Raw genomic sequence first — 21,202 nt, forward strand, 5'->3', positions numbered from 1 at the left:
AGTACAGTGAGTAAACTCCTGTGTTTATTTGTGTACATGGTACCAATTCTATTGCGTCCTTTAGCAGTAATGCTTGAACTTCTAGTTCTAGAAGGTCTAAATGCTGTTTTGACATATTCTGTGTTTTTGGTGGGACATTTGGAGGGAGTTGGAGAAATTCTATTCAATAACCATGTCGGATAATTGCTAAGACCCAAGTGTCTGTTGTTATCTCCTCCCAAGATTTGTAAAACTGACTTAGTCTTCCCCCCACTGATGTTGTGTGAAGGGGTTGAGTGACTTGTGAGTCACTGTTTGGTTGCAGGGGTTTTTGTACTTTGAAATTTTCCCCGGTTTCTAGGGAATTGTCCTCCTCTATACTGGCCCCGAAAGCCTCCCCTTTGGTACTGTCCCTGGTAGGTAGACGGTGTAGATTGTGAGGTGCTGGCTTGTGTGGCTTGACCCCGAAACCCCCCTCTCAAGGTTGTTTTGCGGAAGGTGCCAAAAGTGCCTCTGCCCTGCGGGGAATAGAGTGCCCCATGGCCTTGGCTGTGTCCGTGTCCTTTTTCAATTTCTCAATTGCCGTGTCCACTTCGGGTCCAAACAATTGTTGTTCATTGAACGGCATATTGAGCACCGCTTGCTGTATTTCCGGTTTAAAGCCAGATGTGCGCAACCATGCGTGCCTTCTTATGGTTACTGCGGTATTTATTGTTCTTGCCGCTGTGTCCGCTGCGTCCATAGAGGAGCGTATTTGGTTATTGGAGATGTTTTGTCCCTCCTCAACCACTTGTTTTGCCCGTTTTTGAAATTCTTTGGGTAGATGCTCGATGAGATGCTGCATCTCGTCCTAATGGGCTCTATCATATCGCGCTAGGAGCGCCTGAGAGTTCGCGATGCGCCACTGGTTTGCAGCTTGTACTGCGACCCTTTTCCCAGCTGCGTCGAACTTGCGGCTCTCTTTATCTGGAGGTGGTGCATCGCCTGATGTGTGCGAGTTTGCTCTCTTGCGAGCTGCCCCTACCACGACTGAATCTGGTGGCAGTTGTGAGGTGATAAAAGCAGGGTCCGTGGGCGGTGCTTTATATTTTTTCTCCACCCTTGGAGTAATCGCTCTACTTTTGACAGGTTCTTTGAAGATCTGCTTTGCGTGCCTTAGCATTCCTGGAAGCATAGGCAGGCTTTGGTAGGAGCTATGGGTGGAGGAGAGGGTGTTGAAAAGGAAGTCATCCTCGACAGGTTCTGGAATTCTGCTGCCCTAGCTACCACCTGTGCATACGCTGTGCTGTCCTCAGGTGGTGAGGGCTTGGTAGGGTACGACTCAGGACTATTGTCTGATACTGGGGCGTCGTATAGGTCCCAAGCGTCCTGGTCGTCTTGGTTCATGGTGGTATGAGCCGGTGAATGTGACTGAGTCTGTGCCGGTGATGTGTGAGTTACAGGTGGAGGAGAGGGTGGCGGAGTTAACTTCTTCACCATTTTTTGTGGTGTTTGTTCTTGTGTTTGGAACTCGAGTCTCCTTTTTCTCCTGATTGGGGGAAGAGTGCTGATCTTCCCTGTCCCACTTTGTATGAAGATCCGCTTTTGTGTGTGGTCTACATCAGTGGTCTGTAACTCTTCTTCAAATCTGTGTTTGCGCATTTGAGAGGACAGTGATTGTTCCTCTGTATATGAGCTGGCAGTTGGTTCGGTTGCTGGTCGTTTTGGCACCGAAACTGTGTCTCTGCTTGTTTTCGGCTCCGAGGAGAATTTTTTCTTTTTCGGCGTCGAGCTTTCTCGGCGTCGATCTTCCTCGGTGCCGCTGTCTCTGCGTCGAGCAGCTTCGGTTCCGCTGTCTCGGCGTCGATCTTTTTCGGCAGCACTTTCTCGGTCCCGAGATTGCTGCGTGCCTGTGTCTCGACCCGAGTCGGACGATCTCGGCACCAGTTCGGCCTTTTTCGGTGCCGATGGACGGTCACCTACTTTATGGGTTGAGCCATGGCCTGTTGGCAGTGGCGTCCCCTGGGCCTTGTCTGTTTTCTTGTGTGGTGCTTGCTTCGACGTCTTACTCACGGTTTCTTCGACGTCGAATTCCTCCGAGTCCGATTCATGGATGGAGAAGGCTTCCTCTTCTTCTCCTTGTCCCTCGAACTCTCGGTGTCCTGTCGGCGTGGACGCCATTTGCAATCTTCTGGCTCGCCGGTCACGGAGCGTCTTTCGGGACCGAAACGCACGACAGGCCTCACACGTTTCTTCCTTGTGCTCGGGCGACAGGCACAAGTTACAGACCAAATGTTGGTCTGTATATGGATATTTATTGTGGCATTTAGGACAGAATCGGAACGGGGTCCGTTCCATCAGTGTCGATGTTACACGCGGTCGGGCCGACCAGGCCCCGACGGGGGATCGAAATTACCCCGAAGGGCTACCGGAGCTCTTCACGATTCGGTGTTGATTCTATTCTTACCCGATACCGAGCGAAACAATACCGATGTAGTTTTCCGAAGTTAAGACTATCTTTCCGTCCCGAAACCCAGAGCTAAAAGGAACACGTCCGAACCAGATGGCGGAAAAAAAACAATCTAACATGGAGTCGACGCCCATGCGCAATGGAACAAAGGAGGAGGAGTCCCTCGGTCTCGGGACTCGAAAAGACTTCTTCGAAGAAAAACAACTTGTAACACTCCGACCCAACACCAGACGGCGGACTATGCACAACATGTGTATCTGCAGCTACACATGCCACCGAACATATATTTTCTTAGTTTATTTTAAGAACCACAGGTTCAAATCCTACATGTAATATCTCATTTGAAAGGTATTGCAGGTAAGTACTTTAGGAACTTTGAATAATCACAATAGCATATATACTTTTTACATAAAACACATTTAGCTGTTTTAAAAGTGGACACAGTGCAATTTTCACAGTTCCTGGGGGAGGTAAAGTAATGTTAGTTCTTGCAGGTAAGTAAACCACCTACGGGGTTCAAATTGGGGTCCAAGGTAGCCCACCGTTGGGGGTTCAGAGCAACCCCAAAGTTACCACACCAGCAGCTCAGGGCCGGTCAGGTGCAGAGTTCAAAGTGGTGCCCAAAACGCATAGGCTTCAATGGAGAGAAGGGGGTGCCCCGGTTCCAGTCTGCCAGCAGGTAAGTACCCGCGTCTTCGGAGGGCAGACCAGGGGGGTTTTGTAGGGGCCCAGGGGAGGGGGGACACAAGCTCACACAAAAAGAACACCCTCAGCGGCACTGGGGCGGCCGGGTGCAGTGTGCAAACACGCGTCGGGTTTCCAATGGATTTCAATGGGAGACCAAGGGGTCTCTTCAGCGGTGCAGGCAGGCAAGGGGGGGGCTCCTCGGGGTAGCCACCACCTGGGCAAGGGAGAGGGCCTCCTGGGGGTCACTCCTGCACTGAAGTTTCGATCCTTCAGGTGCTGGGGGCTGCGGGTGCAGGGTCTTTTCCAGCCGTCGGGATTTTAGAGTCAGGCAGTCGCGGTCAGGGGGAGCCTCGGGATTCCCTCTGCAGGCGTCGCTGTGGGGGCTCAGGGGGGACAACTTTGGTTACTCACAGTCTCGGAGTCGCCGGAGGGTCCTCCCTGAGGTGTTGGTTCTCCACCAGTCGAGTCGGGGTCGCCGGGTGCAGTGTTGCAAGTCTCACGCTTTTTGCGGGGATTGCAGGGGTCTTTAAATCTGCTCATCTGGATACAAAGTTGCAGTCTTTGTTGAACAGGGCCGCTGTTCTCGGGAGTTTCTTGGTCTCTTGGAAGCAGGTCAGTCCTCTGACGAGTCAGAGGTCGCTGGTCCTGGAGAAAGCGTCGCTGGAGCAGGTTTCTTTGGAAGGCAGGAGACAGGCCGGTAGGACTGGGGCCAAAGCAGTTGGTGTCTTCTTTCTTCTTCTGCAGGGGTTTTCAGCTCAGCAGTCTTCTTCTTCTGTAAGTTGCAGGAATCTAAATTCTTAGGTTCAGGGGAGCCCTTAAATACTAAATTTAAGGGCGTGTTTAGGTCTGGGGGGTTAGTAGCCAATGGCTACTAGCCCTGAGGGTGGGTACACCCTCTTTGTGCCTCCTCCCAAGGGGAGGTGGTCACATTCCTAACCCTATTGGGGGAATCCTCCATCTGCAAGATGGAGGATTTCTAAAAGTTAGAGTCACTTCAGCTCAGGACACCTTAGGGGCTGTCCTGACTGGCCAGTGACTCCTCCTTGTTATTCTCATTATCTCCTCCGGCCTTGCCGCCAAAAGTGGGGCCGTGGCCGGAGGGGGCGGGCAACTCCACTAGCTGGAGTGCCCTGCGGTGCTGGAATAAAGGGGGTAAGCCTTTGAGGCTCACCGCCAGGTGTTACAGCTCCTGCCTGGGGGAGGTGATAGCATCTCCACCCAGTGCAGGCTTTGTTACTGGCCACAGAGTGACAAAGGCACTCTCCCCATGTGGCCAGCAACATGTCTCGAGTGTGGCAGGCTGCTAGAACCAGTCAGCCTACACGGGTAGTTGGTTTAAGTTTCAGGGGGCACCTCTAAGGTGCCCTCTGGGGTGTAGTTTACAATAAAATGTACACTGGCATCAGTGTGCATTTATTGTGCTGAGAAGTTTGATACCAAACGTCCCAGTTTTCAGTGTAGCCATTATGGTGCTGTGGAGTTCGTGTTTGACAGACTCCCAGACCATATACTCTTATGGCTACCTTGCACTTACAATGTCTAAGGTTTGGCTTAGACGCTGTAGGGGCACAGTGCTCATGCACTGGTGCCCTCACCTATGGTATAGTGCACCCTGCCTTAGGGCTGTAAGGCCTACTAGAGGGGTGACTTATCTATACTGCATAGGCAGTGTGAGGTTGGCATGGCACCCTGAGGGGAGTGCCATGTCGACTTACTCGTTTTGTCCTCACCAGCACACACAAGCTGGCAAGCAGTGTGTCTGTGCTGAGTGAGGGGTCCCCAGGGTGGCATAAGATATGCTGCAGCCCTTAGAGACCTTCCATTGGCATCAGGGCCCTTGGTACCAGGGACTTACCTGGATGCCAGGGTGTGCCAATTGTGGAATCAAAAGTACAGGTAAGGGAAAGAACACTGGTGCTGGGGCCTGGTTAGCAGGCCTCAGCACACTTTCAATTCAAAACATAGCATCAGCAAAGGCAAAAAGTCAGGGGGTAACCATGCCAAGGAGGCATTTCCTTACAGTTGGTATGGGAGGTAGTCAAACAGATTTAGGTAGACCACAAACTAGTCAATAAGGTAGACAAAGACGATGGCAATACCTTTTTGAGCGTTGACCATATCCTTTTTGTGTGTGATCAACTCACAATCTTGCCATGCAACATGCAGTCAAGAAGAATCTAGAAACAATTTGGTTTGAAGTGTGTACAATTTAAGTAAACTCATTTATCAGAGTAACAGATTCAAATAGGAGTATTAACAATCACACAAAATGAGGGCTGCATTCTTAACAATGAAACACATTATAATTTGGAAAGAAAAATTCCTGATTAAAAAACTCAAGGTTTATCTCAGTACCAACACATACTTCACATACACCTTACCTTAATGAGCTCCTCTTTAGAAATTTTTTCATAAGGATTCATCTCCAGATATGCCATGTGTTCTGTGCTGGTAAACCCTGATCCGAGACCCTTGCCCTTTCTCCCACCAGCGTTATCCCCATATGGGTGATGGAGGGTATCATAATGAAGCATCGTGATCATCTCCTTTTTAATTATCTCTTCACTTTTCTGCAAGTTTGTGAGAGGAGGCTCTACAGTCAGGGGTCTCAAGATAGTTTCATTTACCTGTAAAAATAAAGAGTAGGCTTTCATGAATTAACCCAACTATCAATGCCAACATGAAAGTACAGGCTTTACTGCTATTCCATAAAGGCAGCCCCTCAATTGCACTATGCCCTCTGATTTATCTTTTACAGCAAACACTTACAGAAAAAACAATAATAATGTTATCAACTTTTAGTAACAGGATTTTAGTGATGGCCACTAACCTCTAAACAGTGGCATAGCACAAAAAGACGGGCTCCCCCCCCCTGCAGAATGTGATGACGGCCCTAGACTTCCCCACATTTCACAGATATTATTAGGCACTGGGCTAAATGGGGGCCTCCTGAAAGATTGGGGGTCCGTGAACTATTCGGGAGCCCACTGTGCTACAGGGGGCCTGCATTACGCCCTTGCCTATACAAAGGCACTCCGCTTTCAATACAAGTGCAAAACTGCAGTTTTCTCATTTTAGGATTAGGTCTAACTTTGAAGACCATGTTATTGAAGGCCATTACTTAAGGGCCAATGATAATATTGGAGTAAAATATTACTGGATGTTATGCAAACAATAGTAGTAATACAAATTTAAAGAGGCTGCTAATCCAGTAACAGCAGAAAACGTACATACAAGCAATGAACTGTGGGTCATCATCAATCATGATAATTTCATAAAAAGAAAACTGGCCGTTAACAGTGTTGGATGTATTTAGTTAAAGAAGAGTACACCACACCATATGGTTACCAGTTCTTACAATATTTGCAGACAGAATGGGCTTTAGACACACCTAGAACATTACTCCCTTACCCGAAGGTACTGGCTATTTAGTGTAGCATTCCGCCTTCCAGGAAGTATTCAATTAGAAGTAATTGAGGGACAGTTTTACAACTGGAAGTATATTCAATTACCACACTCTCTCATGCATTAAAACTTTTATCGCCTATACTCAATCAATAGTGAAAGCAATCCTTTTTGACTAGTTTTCCAAGCACTGGAACAGCTAAAAGGGCAGAGCTTATGGTGGTAAATGGCATATGTACATGCATCAAAGAAACAGCAATTCTGAATGCCCGGCTTTACACGCCCTGGTACATTAGTGCTAGACCTATGGGCTTTCCCTTTGTTTGTTCTGGTGTGTGAAGTGAACAAGATAGTCAATTACACAGAAAAATAGCGCCCACTGGAGATCACCAAGATGTGGTATGTGTTGAAAAAGTGACCCTTTTGAGTATACACTTCTGCTTCACTGATATACCCAAGTGCAACACTGCATCCTGAGCAACAAGGCTGAAGCACAGCTCTGACCCTCACATACAACATCCAACACTTTCCACAAAGGCAATACTATATTATGTATTGTCCCAAATATAAACACCAACATGTGTAGTGAGTCTTACATGACCATAGCAGAGAGCAATTGGAGACCACAACAGTGTGTCAAAAAGTATAGAATGGTTACAATAGGAAATAATATGATTTGATTATTACATATATTTCTACATGTGATTTGAAAAACCTACTTCTGACGGCCGTGGTAGACTTTTCTGCACAGCTTTGTGCCTCTGTTTCAGCTCCCTTGCACGTTCGGCATCTCGAAGTGCCTAGATTTAAAAATATACAAAACATTGGTGATTCTACAGTGCTGGAGAGGAGAAAAATACCAGTTAGTGAGTTAAGAGTAACAAAACACTGAAAAAGGACTGTCAAAGCACTGTTATGACATCTCGACTATAAGAACAAGTTCTTTATATTCGGTAATGTTATTTCTGAGGGATATAATTCCCTCCCACCGAGCCCCAGATTCTCTGCATGAACCAAATTCAAATGCACCAGACTAAATTAAGAAAAGTTTATTGTAGAACCCCTTCAACTAGCGTACTCGCGACCTGCACATGCGGTGTACATTTTTCACCACTCGATATTGCTTATATTAATTTATAGATCCATAGCTCATCGTTTATAAAGCTTCGGTATGTCCTAGATGAGTAGTTTGACTAGCTAACACAGCGTGACGAAAGATGCTGATGCTCGTCTTATATGATGTCTTAACTTTAAGCATATACAGGATTTGACATTATATCAGCCCTGATGAAGTCGTTGGGTTATTCCCTAAGACGAAACATGTGTCGGCTGTTGCTGAGGTACAATTGAAATGCAACATCTGTACACATGAAAGATGAGATGTATTTGAATATCCTACATCTACATACATCGAAGAGCAAGATGTCGATTTGTAAACAAACTACAGACTGGTGAACTACACTGAAGAACCAAGAAGGCTCTCTTTTTCTGAATGAACTTTTCATTGACAATAAGTTCTCTGAATGTATTGGTGCATGTTCCATGTGATCAAACAATGTATATATAGTGAATTGCTATTGATTTTGTGAGACATATACTGTTATAGCGAGTGCCTGATATGCTACTTTACTGTCACGTAGGCCCTCATTAACCTAACGAGGCTGCTGGATTCGGGCGGCAGAATCACCTGAATTGTGAAGAACCGAGTCTAAATCCAAACCATGTGACAACTGTGGACCTAATCTGGGTTTTTGAGGCTAACTAGCAGCGCTTCACCTTGCCCAAGAGCAGGGGTGATTCGTGGCAAGATTGACTTCTTAGGGGAAATCGTGGTGGATCAGATATCATCATTTTCTCTCAGGTACATTAGTCTCACACATGCAAAGACAAACAGAGGCCAAGAATGATTCAATAGGGTTTATTAAATTAACTGCATCTTTGGTAGAATGACAGGAATTGCAATAACTAGGATGATAAAACACACTAAAAGCAAAATGCTGACAAGAAGAGTGAAACACAAGAACAGCCCACCATACTGGTACTATGCGTAATATATGTGGTTCCTACCTAAGCTATGACAGAGTACAGCGTGATAAGCCCTAATCAGCCCTTTAGGTTTCCCCCCTGGGAAGACACCATCCCCATACCTGAACAAGGAAGCCTGTTTTCTAGAAAGGCACCATCTCAATGTAGGGTTCCTGTAGTCTAAGCAAGCAGCTGAAGCAAATGCAATCAGCATGTGGTTGTGATCATCTGGCTGAAATCTCCCTCTAACGTGTATGAGACCGAGAAGTGTTCATAATAACAATGAAAAGTTTTTGTGAATGTTGGAGACACAGAGTACCACTTTGAGGCATCCCTGTCTTGCTGCAGCCTTGAGGAAAGCACAAAGTGAAAAGAATGTCTTCCTAAAGACTCCATGCTTTCCTAGGCGAAAGAGCAACTAGATAAAGAAAAGAAAAAAGCACAGCAAATGTGGCCGATGCTAGAAAAATAAAATGAAGCTGAATAAAATGTAACTGGGCTAAAGTGTATAAGTGGCAGGCCTACTTGCTAAAATAACGTGTCTAAAAACATGGCTAAAATAGCTATACAACAGTACATTGGTATAAAAAGTGGCATTTACACACGAAACTGTTAATTGCTATTCCTCGCATAAACACCTCATTTTCAAAGACTAGCTTTATGTGTCTAAAAAGGGTGTTTTTTCAGCACAGTCTCCTAAGGACGCATTCAAAATGTGGCCTGCATTTAGCAGTAGTTGATCGTCTTGTTTCGATTTTCTAGGTCTTAGATGTAGGAGATGGCAGTGTGGTACATTCTGCATTAAAGTGTGCTTTTTGAGGTCACCATTTTTATTTGCCCTTAGTCGCTGTCTTAACAGATGGACGAACAGAGCAGACTTTCTGCTGAAACCCTGATTTTATTTTTTGAGAAATGGTACTGTAGAAATGTTGGTGATCAACACATCCATCACACCCCCTTCAGCCTCTGATGCAGCACAGAGAAATTAATAAATGCATAGATTCTTCACGGCTGTGTGGAACTACATAACATATGGTCAGTTAGCAGGGATCGTCTGAAAATTCTTCTCACGTTCTAGGAGGCGAGCTGCACTGTTGTGAGCTTAGGCAGATTTCAATTAAGGTGGCAAAATTCCCAAATTATGCGTTACAAGACAATTGACACATTTTGGCATGTAAAGCAGGAAATAAACCATGTTAAAAGGATTATACTGATTGTTGGCTGTGCCTGACTTGCAGCTGACTGCCTATCTTGGTCAGCAGTTCAGAAGCACCACAAAGTGTTATTTCATTGTTGAATATCTACCCCAGGAACTCACTCTCATGAGTGCAACTAACGTTTAAATCATGCCGTGAACATGCCATCAAAGGAAGACACTAGTAAGTTTTAAAGCTATTGCGTGCCATCTATCATCTAGTTCGTCTTTCATAAATCTATTTGATAATGTGTGTTGACGGGGAAAACCTGATGTTCTCGCTCTCATGAATATAGATAAATAGATCTTGACGTCTATGTAAAGCACAAAGAGCAAAGCAGGGGTCATAGAATAAAGACGATGTAGTAATCTTTCAGGTTAAGAAGTCATGAAATGCAGCACTATGCAAATAATGCAGTTTTCTAAATGCCACTTTTTATTTTTATAATGTGATACAAGCTGGTAACCAGCTCTTGAAGTAGTATTCGTAGAGTTATCCAGCTCCCTAGTTTGATGCATGATTCGCTCATTTAGTTCCTGTTTTTGCTTTGCATTTTGGGGCTTGTAGTTTTATTTTTATAACATGATACAAACTGCGAATACAAAGCAAAAACCCAACTAGATGAACTACATATGTCTATTTATAAAATTAACCTCAAGGAGAGCTTACAGTTGATTACGCTGTACAATGGTCAATACTTTATAATGAAAATGTCACTTACCCAGTGTACATCTGTTCGTGGCATCAGTCGCAGTAGATTCGCATGTTTTGCAATAGCTCGCCATCTGGTGTTGGGCCGGAGTGTTACAAGTTGTTTTTCTTCGAAGAAGTCTTTCGAGTCACGGGACCGAGTGACTCCTCCTTTTGTCTCCATTGCGCATGGGCGTCGACTCCATCTTCGATTGTTTTTCCCCGCAGAGGGTGAGGTAGGAGTTGAATTGTAGTAATAGTGCCCATGCAATGGAGTGACTAAGTATGCACCTATTTAAGGTTGAGATGATACATATATAAATAATTGAAGGTAACTTCCAAACTGCTACAGGCTCCCGGGGAGGCGGGTGGGCACATGCAAATCTACTGCGACTGATGCCACGAACAGATGTACACTGGGTAAGTGACATTTTCAGTTCGATGGCATCTGTCGCTGTAGATACGCATGTTTTGCATAGACTAGTAAGCAGTTATCTCCCCAAAAGCGGTGGATCAGCCTGTAGGAGTGGAAGTAGTCTGAAATAATGTTCTTAATACGGCTTGACCTACTGTGGCTTGTTGTGCGGATAACACGTCTACACAGTAGTGCTTGGTGAATGTGTGAGGCGTAGACCATGTGGCTGCCTTACATATTTCTTGCATTGGGATGTTTCCTAGAAAGGCCATGGTAGCACCTTTCTTTCTGGTTGAGTGTGCCCTTGGTGTAATGGGCAGCTGTCGTTTAGCTTTAAGGTAGCAGATTTGGATGCATTTAACTATCCATCTGGCTATACCTTGTTTTGATATTGGGTTTCCTGCATGAGGTTTTTGAAATGCAATAAATAGTTGTTTAGTCTTTCTGATGTTTTTTGTTCTGTCAATGTAATACATTAATGCTCTTTTGACATCTAATGTATGTAGTGCCCTTTTAGCTACGGTATCTGGCTGTGGAAAGAACACTGGAAGTTCCACTGTTTGATTTAGATGGAACGGTGAAATAACCTTTGGCAAAAATTTAGGATTGGTCCTTAGGACGACCTTATTCTTGTGTAGTTGTATAAAAGGTTCCTGTATTGTAAACGCTTGAATCTCGCTTACTCTTCTTAGGGAAGTAATGGCGATGAGAAATGCCACCTTCCAGGTTAGGAACTGTATGTCGCAGGAGTGCATGGGTTCAAAAGGTGGACCCATAAGTCTAGTTAGGACAACATTTAGGTTCCATGAAGGAACAGGAGGTGTTCTTGGTGGTATAATTCTCCTAAGGCCCTCCATGAATGCTTTAATGACTGGTATCTTATATAGGGAAGTTGAATAGGTAGTCTGCAGGTATGCAGATATTGCTGCAAGGTGTATTTTAATGGAAGAGAAAGCCAGGTTAGATTTTTGTAAGTGAAGCAAGTAACCCACTACATGTTCTGGAGTTGTGTGTAATGGTTGTATTTGATTAATATGGCAGTAGCAAACAAACCTCTTCCATTTACTTGCATAGCAGTGCCTGGTGGATGGCCTTCTGGCTTGTTTTATGACTTCCATACATTCTTGGGTAAGTTGTAAGTGCCCGAATTCTAGGATTTCAGGAGCCAGATTGCTAGATTCAGCGATGCTGGATCTGGGTGTCTGATCTTTTGGTTGTGCTGTGTCAACAGATCTGGCCTGTTGGGCAATTTGATGCAGGGTACTACTGATAGGTCTAGCAGCGTTGTGTACCAGGGTTGCCTTGCCCAAGTTGGTGCTATCAATATGAGTTTGAGTTTGTTTTGACTGAGTTTGTTTACCAGGTAAGGAAGGAGAGGGAGAGGAGGAAAAGCGTAAGCAAATATCCCTGACCAGTTCATCCATAGGGCATTGCCTTGGGACTGTTTGTGTGGGTATCTGGATGCGAAGTTTTGGCATTTTGCGTTCTCCCTTGTCGCAAACAAGTCTATCTGAGGTGTTCCCCAGAGTTTGAAATAAGTGTTCAGGATTTGGGGGTGAATTTCCCATTCGTGGACCTGTTGGTGATCTCGAGAGAGATTGTCTGCGAGTTGATTTTGGATCCCTGGTATAAATTGTGCTATTAGGCGAATTTGGTTGTGAATTGCCCAACGCCAAATCTTTTGTGCTAGCAGGCTTAACTGCGTGGAGTGCGTCCCCCCTTGCTTGTTTAGATAATACATTGTTGTCATGTTGTCTGTTTTGACGAGAATGTATTTGTGAACTATGATTGGTTGGAAAGCTTTTAGTGCTTGAAAAGCTGCTAGAAGTTCTAGGTGATTTATATGCAGTTTTGTTTGATGTACGTTCCATTGTCCTTGTATGCTGTGTTGATCGAGGTGTGCTCCCCACCCTGTCATGGAAGCATCTGTTGTTATTACGTATTGTGGCACTGGGTCTTGGAAAGGCCGCCCTTTGTTTAAATTTATGTTGTTCCACCACAGAAGCGAGAGGTAAGTTTGGCGGTCTATTAACACCAGATCTAGAAGGTGACCCTGTGCTTGTGACCATTGTGATGCTAGGCACTGTTGTAAGGGACTCATGTGCAGTCTTGCGTTTGGGACAATGGCTATGCATGAAGACATCATGCCTAGGAGTTGTAGTACCATCTTTGCGTGTATCCTTTGTGTGGGATACATGCGTTGTATGATGGTGTTGAAATTTCGAATTCTTTGTGGACTTGGAGTGGCTACTCCTTTTGATGTGTCTATTATGGCTCCTAGGTATTGTTGTACCTTGCGCGGCAGAATTTTGGATTTTGTGAAATTGACGGTGAACCCTAGTTTGAAGAGGGTTTGTATGATATGATTAGTGTGATTTGAGCACTGTATTAACGAATGGGCCTTGATTAGCCAGTCGTCTAGATATGGGAACACATGTATTTGCTGCCTTCTTATGTGTGCAGCGACTACCGCTAGACACTTGGTAAAGACTCTTGGTGCGGTTGTTAATCCGAAAGGCAGTACCTTGAATTGGTAATGTATTCCCTTGAATACAAACCTTAGGTATTTCCTGTGCGATGGGTGTATTGGTATATGGAAATAAGCATCCTTGAGGTCTAAAGTTGCCATGTAGTCGTGTAGTTTTAGCAATGGCAATACTTCTTGTAGTGTGACCATGTGAAAGTGGTCTGATTTGATGAAAGTGTTCACTACTCTGAGGTCTAGGATTGGTCTCAGCGTTTTGTCCTTCTTTGGTATCCGAAAGTACAGTGAGTAAACTCCTGTGTTTATTTGTGTGTTTGGCACTAATTCAATTGCATTCTTTTGCAATAGTGCCTGCACTTCTATCTCCAGGAGATTGGAATGGTGTGTTGTCAAATTTTGTGCTTTTGGTGGTATGTTTGGAGGGAATTGTAGAAATTCTATGCAATAACCATGTTGGATAATTGCTAGAACCCAAGTGTCTGTAGTGATTTCCTCCCATGCTTTGTAATAATGACTTATTCTTCCCCCCACTGGTGTTGTGTGGAGGGGGTGAGTGACATGTGAGTCACTGTTTAGTAGTAGGGGTTTTGGGGCTCTGAAATCTTCCTCTATTTCTAGGGAATTGCCCTCCTCTATATTGTCCCCGAAAACCTCCTCTATACTGTCCCTGGTAACTGGACGGTGTTGCTTGTGAGGTGCTGGCTTGTGTGCTCTGACCCCGAAACCCCCCTCGAAAGGGTGTTTTACGGAATGTGCTGTAATTCCCTCTGCTCTGCGGGGAGTAGAGTGCGCCCATGGCTTTGGCAGTGTCCGTATCTTTTTTGAGTTTCTCAATCGCTGTGTCCACTTCTGGACCGAACAGTTCTTTTTCATTAAAAGGCATATTGAGAACTGCTTGTTGAATCTCTGGTTTAAATCCAGACGTTCGGAGCCATGCATGCCTTCTGATAGTTACAGATGTATTAATTGTCCGTGCAGCTGTATCTGCAGCGTCCATGGAGGAGCGGATCTGGTTGTTGGAAATGGTCTGTCCCTCCTCAACCACTTGTTTTGCCCTATTTTGTAAGTCCTTGGGCAGATGTTCAATGAGATGTTGCATCTCGTCCCAGTGGGCTCTGTCATAGCGCGCAAGTAGTGCCTGGGAGTTCGCGATGCGCCACTGGTTTGCAGCTTGTGCTGCGACTCTTTTACCAGCTGCATCGAACTTGCGGCTTTTTTTATCTGGGGGTGGTGCATCTCCAGACGTGTGAGAGTTGGCCCTTTTCCTAGCTGCTCCTACAACGACAGAGTCTGGTGGCAGCTGTGTAGTGATGAAAACCGGGTCTGTAGGAGGCGCCTTATACTTTTTTTCCACCCTTGGTGTGATTGCCCTACTTTTGACCGGCTCCTTAAAGATTTCTTTCGCGTGCCGGAGCATACCAGAGAGCATAGGCAGGCTTTGGTATGAGCTGTGGGTGGAGGAGAGTGTGTTGAATAAAAAATCATCCTCGACCTGTTCTGAGTGGAGGCTTACGTTGTGAAATTGTGCTGCTCTAGCCACCACTTGAGAATACGCGGTGCTGTCTTGTGGTGGAGATGGCTTCGTAGGGTATGCCTCCGGACTGTTATCTGACACTGGGGCGTCGTATAGGTCCCATGCGTCTTGATCTTGGTCACCCTGGCTTATGGTGGTGTGAGCTGGGGAGTGTGATGGAGTTCGTGCTGGTGAGACGTTAAGCACGGGCGGAGGAGAGGGTGGTGGGGTAACTCTTTTCACCACTTTTGGTTGTGGTGTCTGTTCAGTTTGGAACTCCAACCTTCTCTTTCTTCTAATGGGGGGAAGGGTGCTTATTTTTCCTGTCCCCTGCTGTATGAAGATACGCTTTTGCGTATGGTCCACATCAGTTGATTGTAGCTCTTCCTCAAACCTATGCTTTTGCATTTGGGAGGTTAGCGAGTGCTCTTCTGTATAAGAGCCTGAAGCTGGGTCGCTTGCAGTTTGTTTCGGCACCAAAACCTTGTCTGCGTGTTTTTTCGGCTCCGAGGTGACTTTTTTCTTTTTCGGGGCCGAAACCTCTCGGCGTCTATCTTCTTCGGTGCCGCTGTCTCGGCGTCGAGCCGTGTCCACACCGGCATCTCGGTGTCGAGGCTTGTCTCCAGCACTTTCTCGGTCCCGAGAAGGCTGCGTGCCAGTGTCTCGACCGGAGTCGGACGATCTCGGCACTGTTTGGGCCTTTTTCGGTGCCGACGGTCGGTCACCGAATTTATGGGTGGAGCCATGGCCTGATGGCAGTGGCGTCCCCTGGGCCTTGTAAATTTTCCTCTGTGTGGTTTTCGACGTCTTACTCACGGTTTGTGTATCGTCGAATCCTTCGGAGTCCGATTCTTGGATCGAGAAGGTACCTTCCTCTTCCTGCTCCTCGAACTCTCTGTGGGCTGTCGGCGCGGACGCCATCTGAAGTCTTCTGGCTCGACGGTCTCGGAGTGTCTTTCGGGACCGGAACGCACGACAGGCCTCACAGGTGTCTTCACTGTGCTCAGGTGACAGACACAGGTTACAGACCAAGTGTTGGTCTGTATAGGGGTATTTATTGTGGCATTTGGGGCAGAAACGGAACGGGGTCCGTTCCATCGGCGTTCTTCAGCACGCGGTCGGGCCGACCAGGCCCCGACGGGGATCGAAAAACTACCCCGAAGGGCACCGGAGCTCTTCGATCTTCGATGCGGTGTTGAATCTAAGTACGCCGATCCCGAACGCAACAATACCGACGAAAATCTTCCGAAATTAGCTAATTTTCCGTTCCGAAACTCGGAGCGACAGGAACACGTCCGAACCCGATGGCGGAAAAAAAACAATCGAAGATGGAGTCGACGCCCATGCGCAATGGAGACAAAAGGAGGAGTCACTCGGTCCCGTGACTCGAAAGACTTCTTCGAAGAAAAACAACTTGTAACACTCCGGCCCAACACCAGATGGCGAGCTATTGCAAAACATGCGTATCTACAGCGACAGATGCCATCGAACCTAATATTTCAGTTCAAGACTGAGGATCACTAATATCGTGTGAGATGGCTGTCCTCAAGCGCGTGAAAAATCATGGGCATTTTGTTCCACTCCCCAGACTGCAGTAAAGGGACAGTGATCCAGTAAGCACACATACTTGGAGTACAATTATTTATTCATTGCACCCGGGCAAAGTTACCGGTACCAACTGCCAAGTAAATATGTTTTGCACCTAGGAGTAGTTTGTGTTTTAAGGGCCTTGTTTAGAAAAATATTCCAATAGATCTACTGGCCCTTTAGTTATTAGCAGGGCCACTGGACTTATGTGGCAGAAAGGGCCAAAATATATGGCAGAGTTGACCAATTAATGTGGCAAAAAAAGTCCAGTTATGAATCTGCAATGCCAATAGCTCCAACTCAAGTGAATGCAAGACCATTTCATTGCAAATGCTTGTTCCGTCTTCTTTCCAGTCCAGTAGTGATCTCGGGGCTATGTGTCTAGTGTGCCACATTTATGACATATTCATGTTTGTGATGGGGAGTAATTACTAGCTAATGGGGCTACCTTTCCCACAGGTCTACCTGTCCCACTTTACATCCTTTCCTGGGTGTTGGCCACTAAGCTATCCCAGGATGCCCCTCTCTACCTTAAACCAAGATGAAGGAAGCCTTCTTTCTCCTGTGAGGAGCTCTTGGCACACTCCTAGGGTGTACCCAGTTTAATGATCCACTCCTCGTAGAGGACCAGTCTTGCAACAGGTTTTCCTCCTCTGGAGGAGACGCCAGCCTGTCTACATAAACAAAGGGGTGGGATTCAGAGTTGTGACTTGCATTTGCTTTACTGAGTCTAAGTGGTGATTTTGTAAAATCATCTTTTCATTAATAGTTACCTTAAAACCGATTTCAGCAATGATTCATGGTTAATTTGAGGATTAATTTGATACCCTGAGCTGCTGCTATCTTCCATGATCCCAAATGGAAGTTAGCACTTAGCATGGTGGCTAGTGAAACTCCATATAGCCAAGGGGGCCACCAAACCTCCTACAGTGAAAACAACAGTTTCGATTTTTAACATGTCAGGATATGTTAAGATTTAATTTGACATGTCCTTTTTAATCTCAGGCACCCTGCCTTCTGGGCTACAAAGGCCTGGCTTAGGGGTGACTTAGATATATTAAAAAGGATGGTCTGAGCATTGCAAGGAGGTTCCTTTGCCATGATGAGTTTGGCAATCTCAAAGCTGTCCAACTAGGCTTCAATGGAAGGCCTATACCTATGTGTGCACCTTGTCACTGTAGTGGCGTCACAATTAAATACTGCATCCCACTAGTGACAATTTAAATTACTAGCCAGGGGAATAGTTAGTACATATACATATACTGGCAAGTTAAATATGCCAATCAGGTATTAGCCAATCATACACATACTTTGGGGTCAGAGCACATGCACTGAGGACTCAGTGCACCACAGAGTTGAAAAACCAGCAGCATCAGTCCAAAAACATTAGCGGAAGGGGTGTGATCATGCAAAGCGAGGTCCTTTCCCGCCACGGAGAATTGATTCTACTTCTGCCTCAACAAAGCCTCCAGCATGTGCATCAATAGCCTGTAGTAGCAGTAAAATGTACTTAGCCATCATTCCCAGAAATGGGAGGCCAGACTTGATTCTTTGAGTGGGAACCTGGGTAAAGAACAGAATCATCTGTCTGATAGTGTGAAATCTGTACAGTGGGAGTGAAATCAATTGAATGGGGACTAAGCTGTCAAGAGTATGTGCCCAGATGTGCTTCTATGAGCTCAAGTCTTGTGATGGGATGAGGAAAGATTTAAAAACCCCAACTAATACAAATCGGTGATAGCAGTCTAGCCAAATCTGCGGAGGACGTTTTTCCCAGCCAGTCATCTAAATAGGGATAGAAGTGAATTCTCCAGAGATGCAGGTGAGCCATCTTCACATACACTGGAAGCCAATGATAGCCCGAATGTCAGGATGGAAAACTTGTAGTGTTTGTCTCCTTCTCTAGCTCAAAAACTGCTTATGCTCATTCGCAATCAGAATATGAAAAAGCATATCCCAGACGTCACTCAGGCTCCTGGCGATACTGGCAGATGTGAGGCAGGTTAATCATTTTGAATGATTCTTTGTTCGGGAACTTGTTTAGGAACATCTGGTCTAATATAGGGCCTAGGCCCCTAACTCAGTCCTCTATGGAGATAAACAAGTATCTGGCACAACAGCAGCCACCTTTTCTGGTCAGGAGAGCTTTCTGAATGGCCTCCTTTATCAACAAGATGGCAATTGCTTACTGTAGATGTTTGTGTGGGGCTTGAGGAGCTTGGCAGCTAAGGGAATGGGTGTTTTTTTTTTTTTTAAGGAAAGCCAATAGGGTATGACCAAAAGAAGCCACTGATCAATGTTAGTTCTCACCTTCTGTAAACCCCTGTTTATGGCCCATCCAGTAAACATGCTGTACAGCCACAATGTACATACTGGTGCAGAGGATGATGCAGTGGAGGACTGTTACTGGTGTCCTTTAATAAAGTATCTGCCTCTATATTGGCAAAAATACTGCTGTTACTGGTGGGCTGGTTGGGGAGGTTGAGGAGTCCTTTAAATTTACTATGTGCGCAGTAGAAAACCTCCCAGAAAGGGAAATATCTAAACATTCCAGCAATCAGCTTTCTCGCTGACAGGCACACACCCTAGGGCATATCCAGCAGCTGCACCTGGACAACCTGTGAGAATCCAATGATCTCATCCAAGTGGTACGTATCCTCATTACACCTATTACCATGGTGTGTACTAGTGCCTGTGGTCTCCAACTCAACCAGCATCAATGGCTTTGTATCTTCAGAGCCATCCTGGATCAGAGCATAGAAACTGTCTTGTTTTCTGGCACCCTTATAAGGGAAATATTGTAGCTAGAGAAACCATCAGTAACTAGACTTCAAGTAGTGGGATGCAGTAAAGTCCCAATTAGTTATTTTATGGTTGTGCCTAGTCTTTGATTTGCCAGAAGACAAAGAGAAGGAAGTGGAAATTCTGCTGGAGCAACCTTGTGACAAAGCTCACTACCTTGAAAAGCAGGACTGATGCTTCAATATTAACCTCTTCTCATTTTCTGTGATGCAGAGTTTAGCTTTCCAGTCCTGAATAGGCTTAGGGAGCATGAGGGCACAATTGTTGAACAACTTATGGTCGTGGTCTGAGCCCAACCAACACAGGCAGACCTTGTGCAGATCAGTGATCGACACCTGTTTCCTGCTGTCCCTGCACAAGTTAAATCTTGTTCTTTTCTCAGGGGACGTCGTTCATTTCCAACCTGTGAAAAGTTTTCTGGAGCTGTCAGAAGCCCAGCAAAGTTGGGTGCAGAGATCTGGATCCTCGTTCAAGGGTGCAGAAAAATATGTCTCTTATATGTAGCTCTGTTCTGTCATTTGGAAAACTTTATGGAGTCACCGCACAGCCATAGGGTGCCACGTACTAGAGAAGGGGAGCACTGTTGGAAGAATTCTCTGGATCCAGTCTTGTGCCTGGGAGTATCCTAAAGGAGCAGAATCTGTGGTTAGATAAAGTATTCATCAGAAATATAAGAAAATTCAACCTCAGGACATGTGTCAGCATGCTAGCATTCAGCACATCTGTTAGCAGAAAGATATTAATGTCGATGAGAGGCAAAACTTGATCAGCCATACTTAGGTTTACCGCATTCTAGAGGTACAGTGTCAAACAGCAACATGTGCAAGTGTGACCCAAAACGGCAACTAGGCAAGTGTTTCTGACCAAGTGATCTTCAACCTTTGAAGCATTTCACTCTCTCATGCATTTACTAATAGTCTGCAGATTGAGGACTTGTGCATTTAGTAACAGTCTGCAGATTTGAAGTCTGTCATTGGCTTCGGCTTGTCCAGCCTGGCCCATAGTCAGGGGCAGCGCAAAGCACAGAAGTCGGAACAGCAGGAGTTCTCAAAGCAAATAGCTGGAGCAGGAAATGGTGTGGTTGGGGAAGAAACCAACAGCCCTGCAAAGGAGTTACACAAAATAGACAAAGTAGGACCTGTAGCAACCAGCGTTCAAAATGTGAAAGGACCTGAGAAACTATATGGAGACCTTAAGGGGGTTTGGTGCTGACATCTGTTTGATGAGAAAACCGAGGGGGCTACAGACTACCCATCCGAGAGGAGCTAAGAAAAAGGACGAAAAAAATATGTTACTCTCAGTGGAGTCACTCTGCAGTGCAGACAGTGCACATTCTGATGTCGCTGGGGAGACATCAGAATGTCTCAGGTATTAGCCAATCATACACATACTTTGGGGTCAGAGCACATGCACTGAGGACTCAGTGCACCACAGAGTTGAAAAACCAGCAGCATCAGTCCAAAAACATTAGCGGAAGGGGTGTGATCATGCAAAGCGAGGTCCTTTCCCGCCACGGAGAATTGATTCTACTTCTGCCTCAACAAAGCCTCCAGCATGTGCATCAATAGCCTGTAGTAGCAGTAAAATGTACTTAGCCATCATTCCCAGAAATGGGAGGCCAGACTTGATTCTTTGAGTGGGAACCTCAGTGGAGTCACTCTGCAGTGCAGACAGTGCACATTCTGATGTCACTGGGGAGAGGGACACCGGCACTGCCCAGGCCATGGGTGGCCAATGCAGGCCCCCCCGTGGCACCCAGCACTGGCTTTTCATGGTGGGGTCCCCTGCCATGGAAAAGCTGGCGGAAAGTAGGGTTGTAATCAGCCAGTTGGCACAGAGTTCAGCACCACCAGGGCTGGTTACAAGCCCGTCCACCGTCAACCAGCTGGGATCCATGATCCTGCCGGTCTAACCGCCAGGGTTGTAATCGGTCAGTCGGAGCGACAGGAGTGCGGTGGTCCGATCACCA

General features: G+C 45.9%; 1 protein-coding gene across 1 annotated transcript in view; it reads right to left on the minus strand.

Moving 5' to 3' along the window:
* CDC5L (cell division cycle 5 like) overlaps positions 1-21,202 on the minus strand; it is a 215,516-nt gene that overhangs the window by 45,035 nt on the left and 149,279 nt on the right. The window contains exons 12-13 of the mRNA XM_069236107.1: positions 7,240-7,320; positions 5,497-5,742 (exon numbers count right to left, since the gene is read on the minus strand). Of these exons, the coding sequence (XP_069092208.1) occupies positions 5,497-5,742; positions 7,240-7,320 (327 nt within the window). The remainder of the gene's footprint in view (positions 1-5,496; positions 5,743-7,239; positions 7,321-21,202) is intronic.

This window comes from Pleurodeles waltl, chromosome 5, assembly GCF_031143425.1.
Source record: "Pleurodeles waltl isolate 20211129_DDA chromosome 5, aPleWal1.hap1.20221129, whole genome shotgun sequence".
Taxonomy (NCBI): Eukaryota; Metazoa; Chordata; class Amphibia; order Caudata; family Salamandridae; genus Pleurodeles; species Pleurodeles waltl.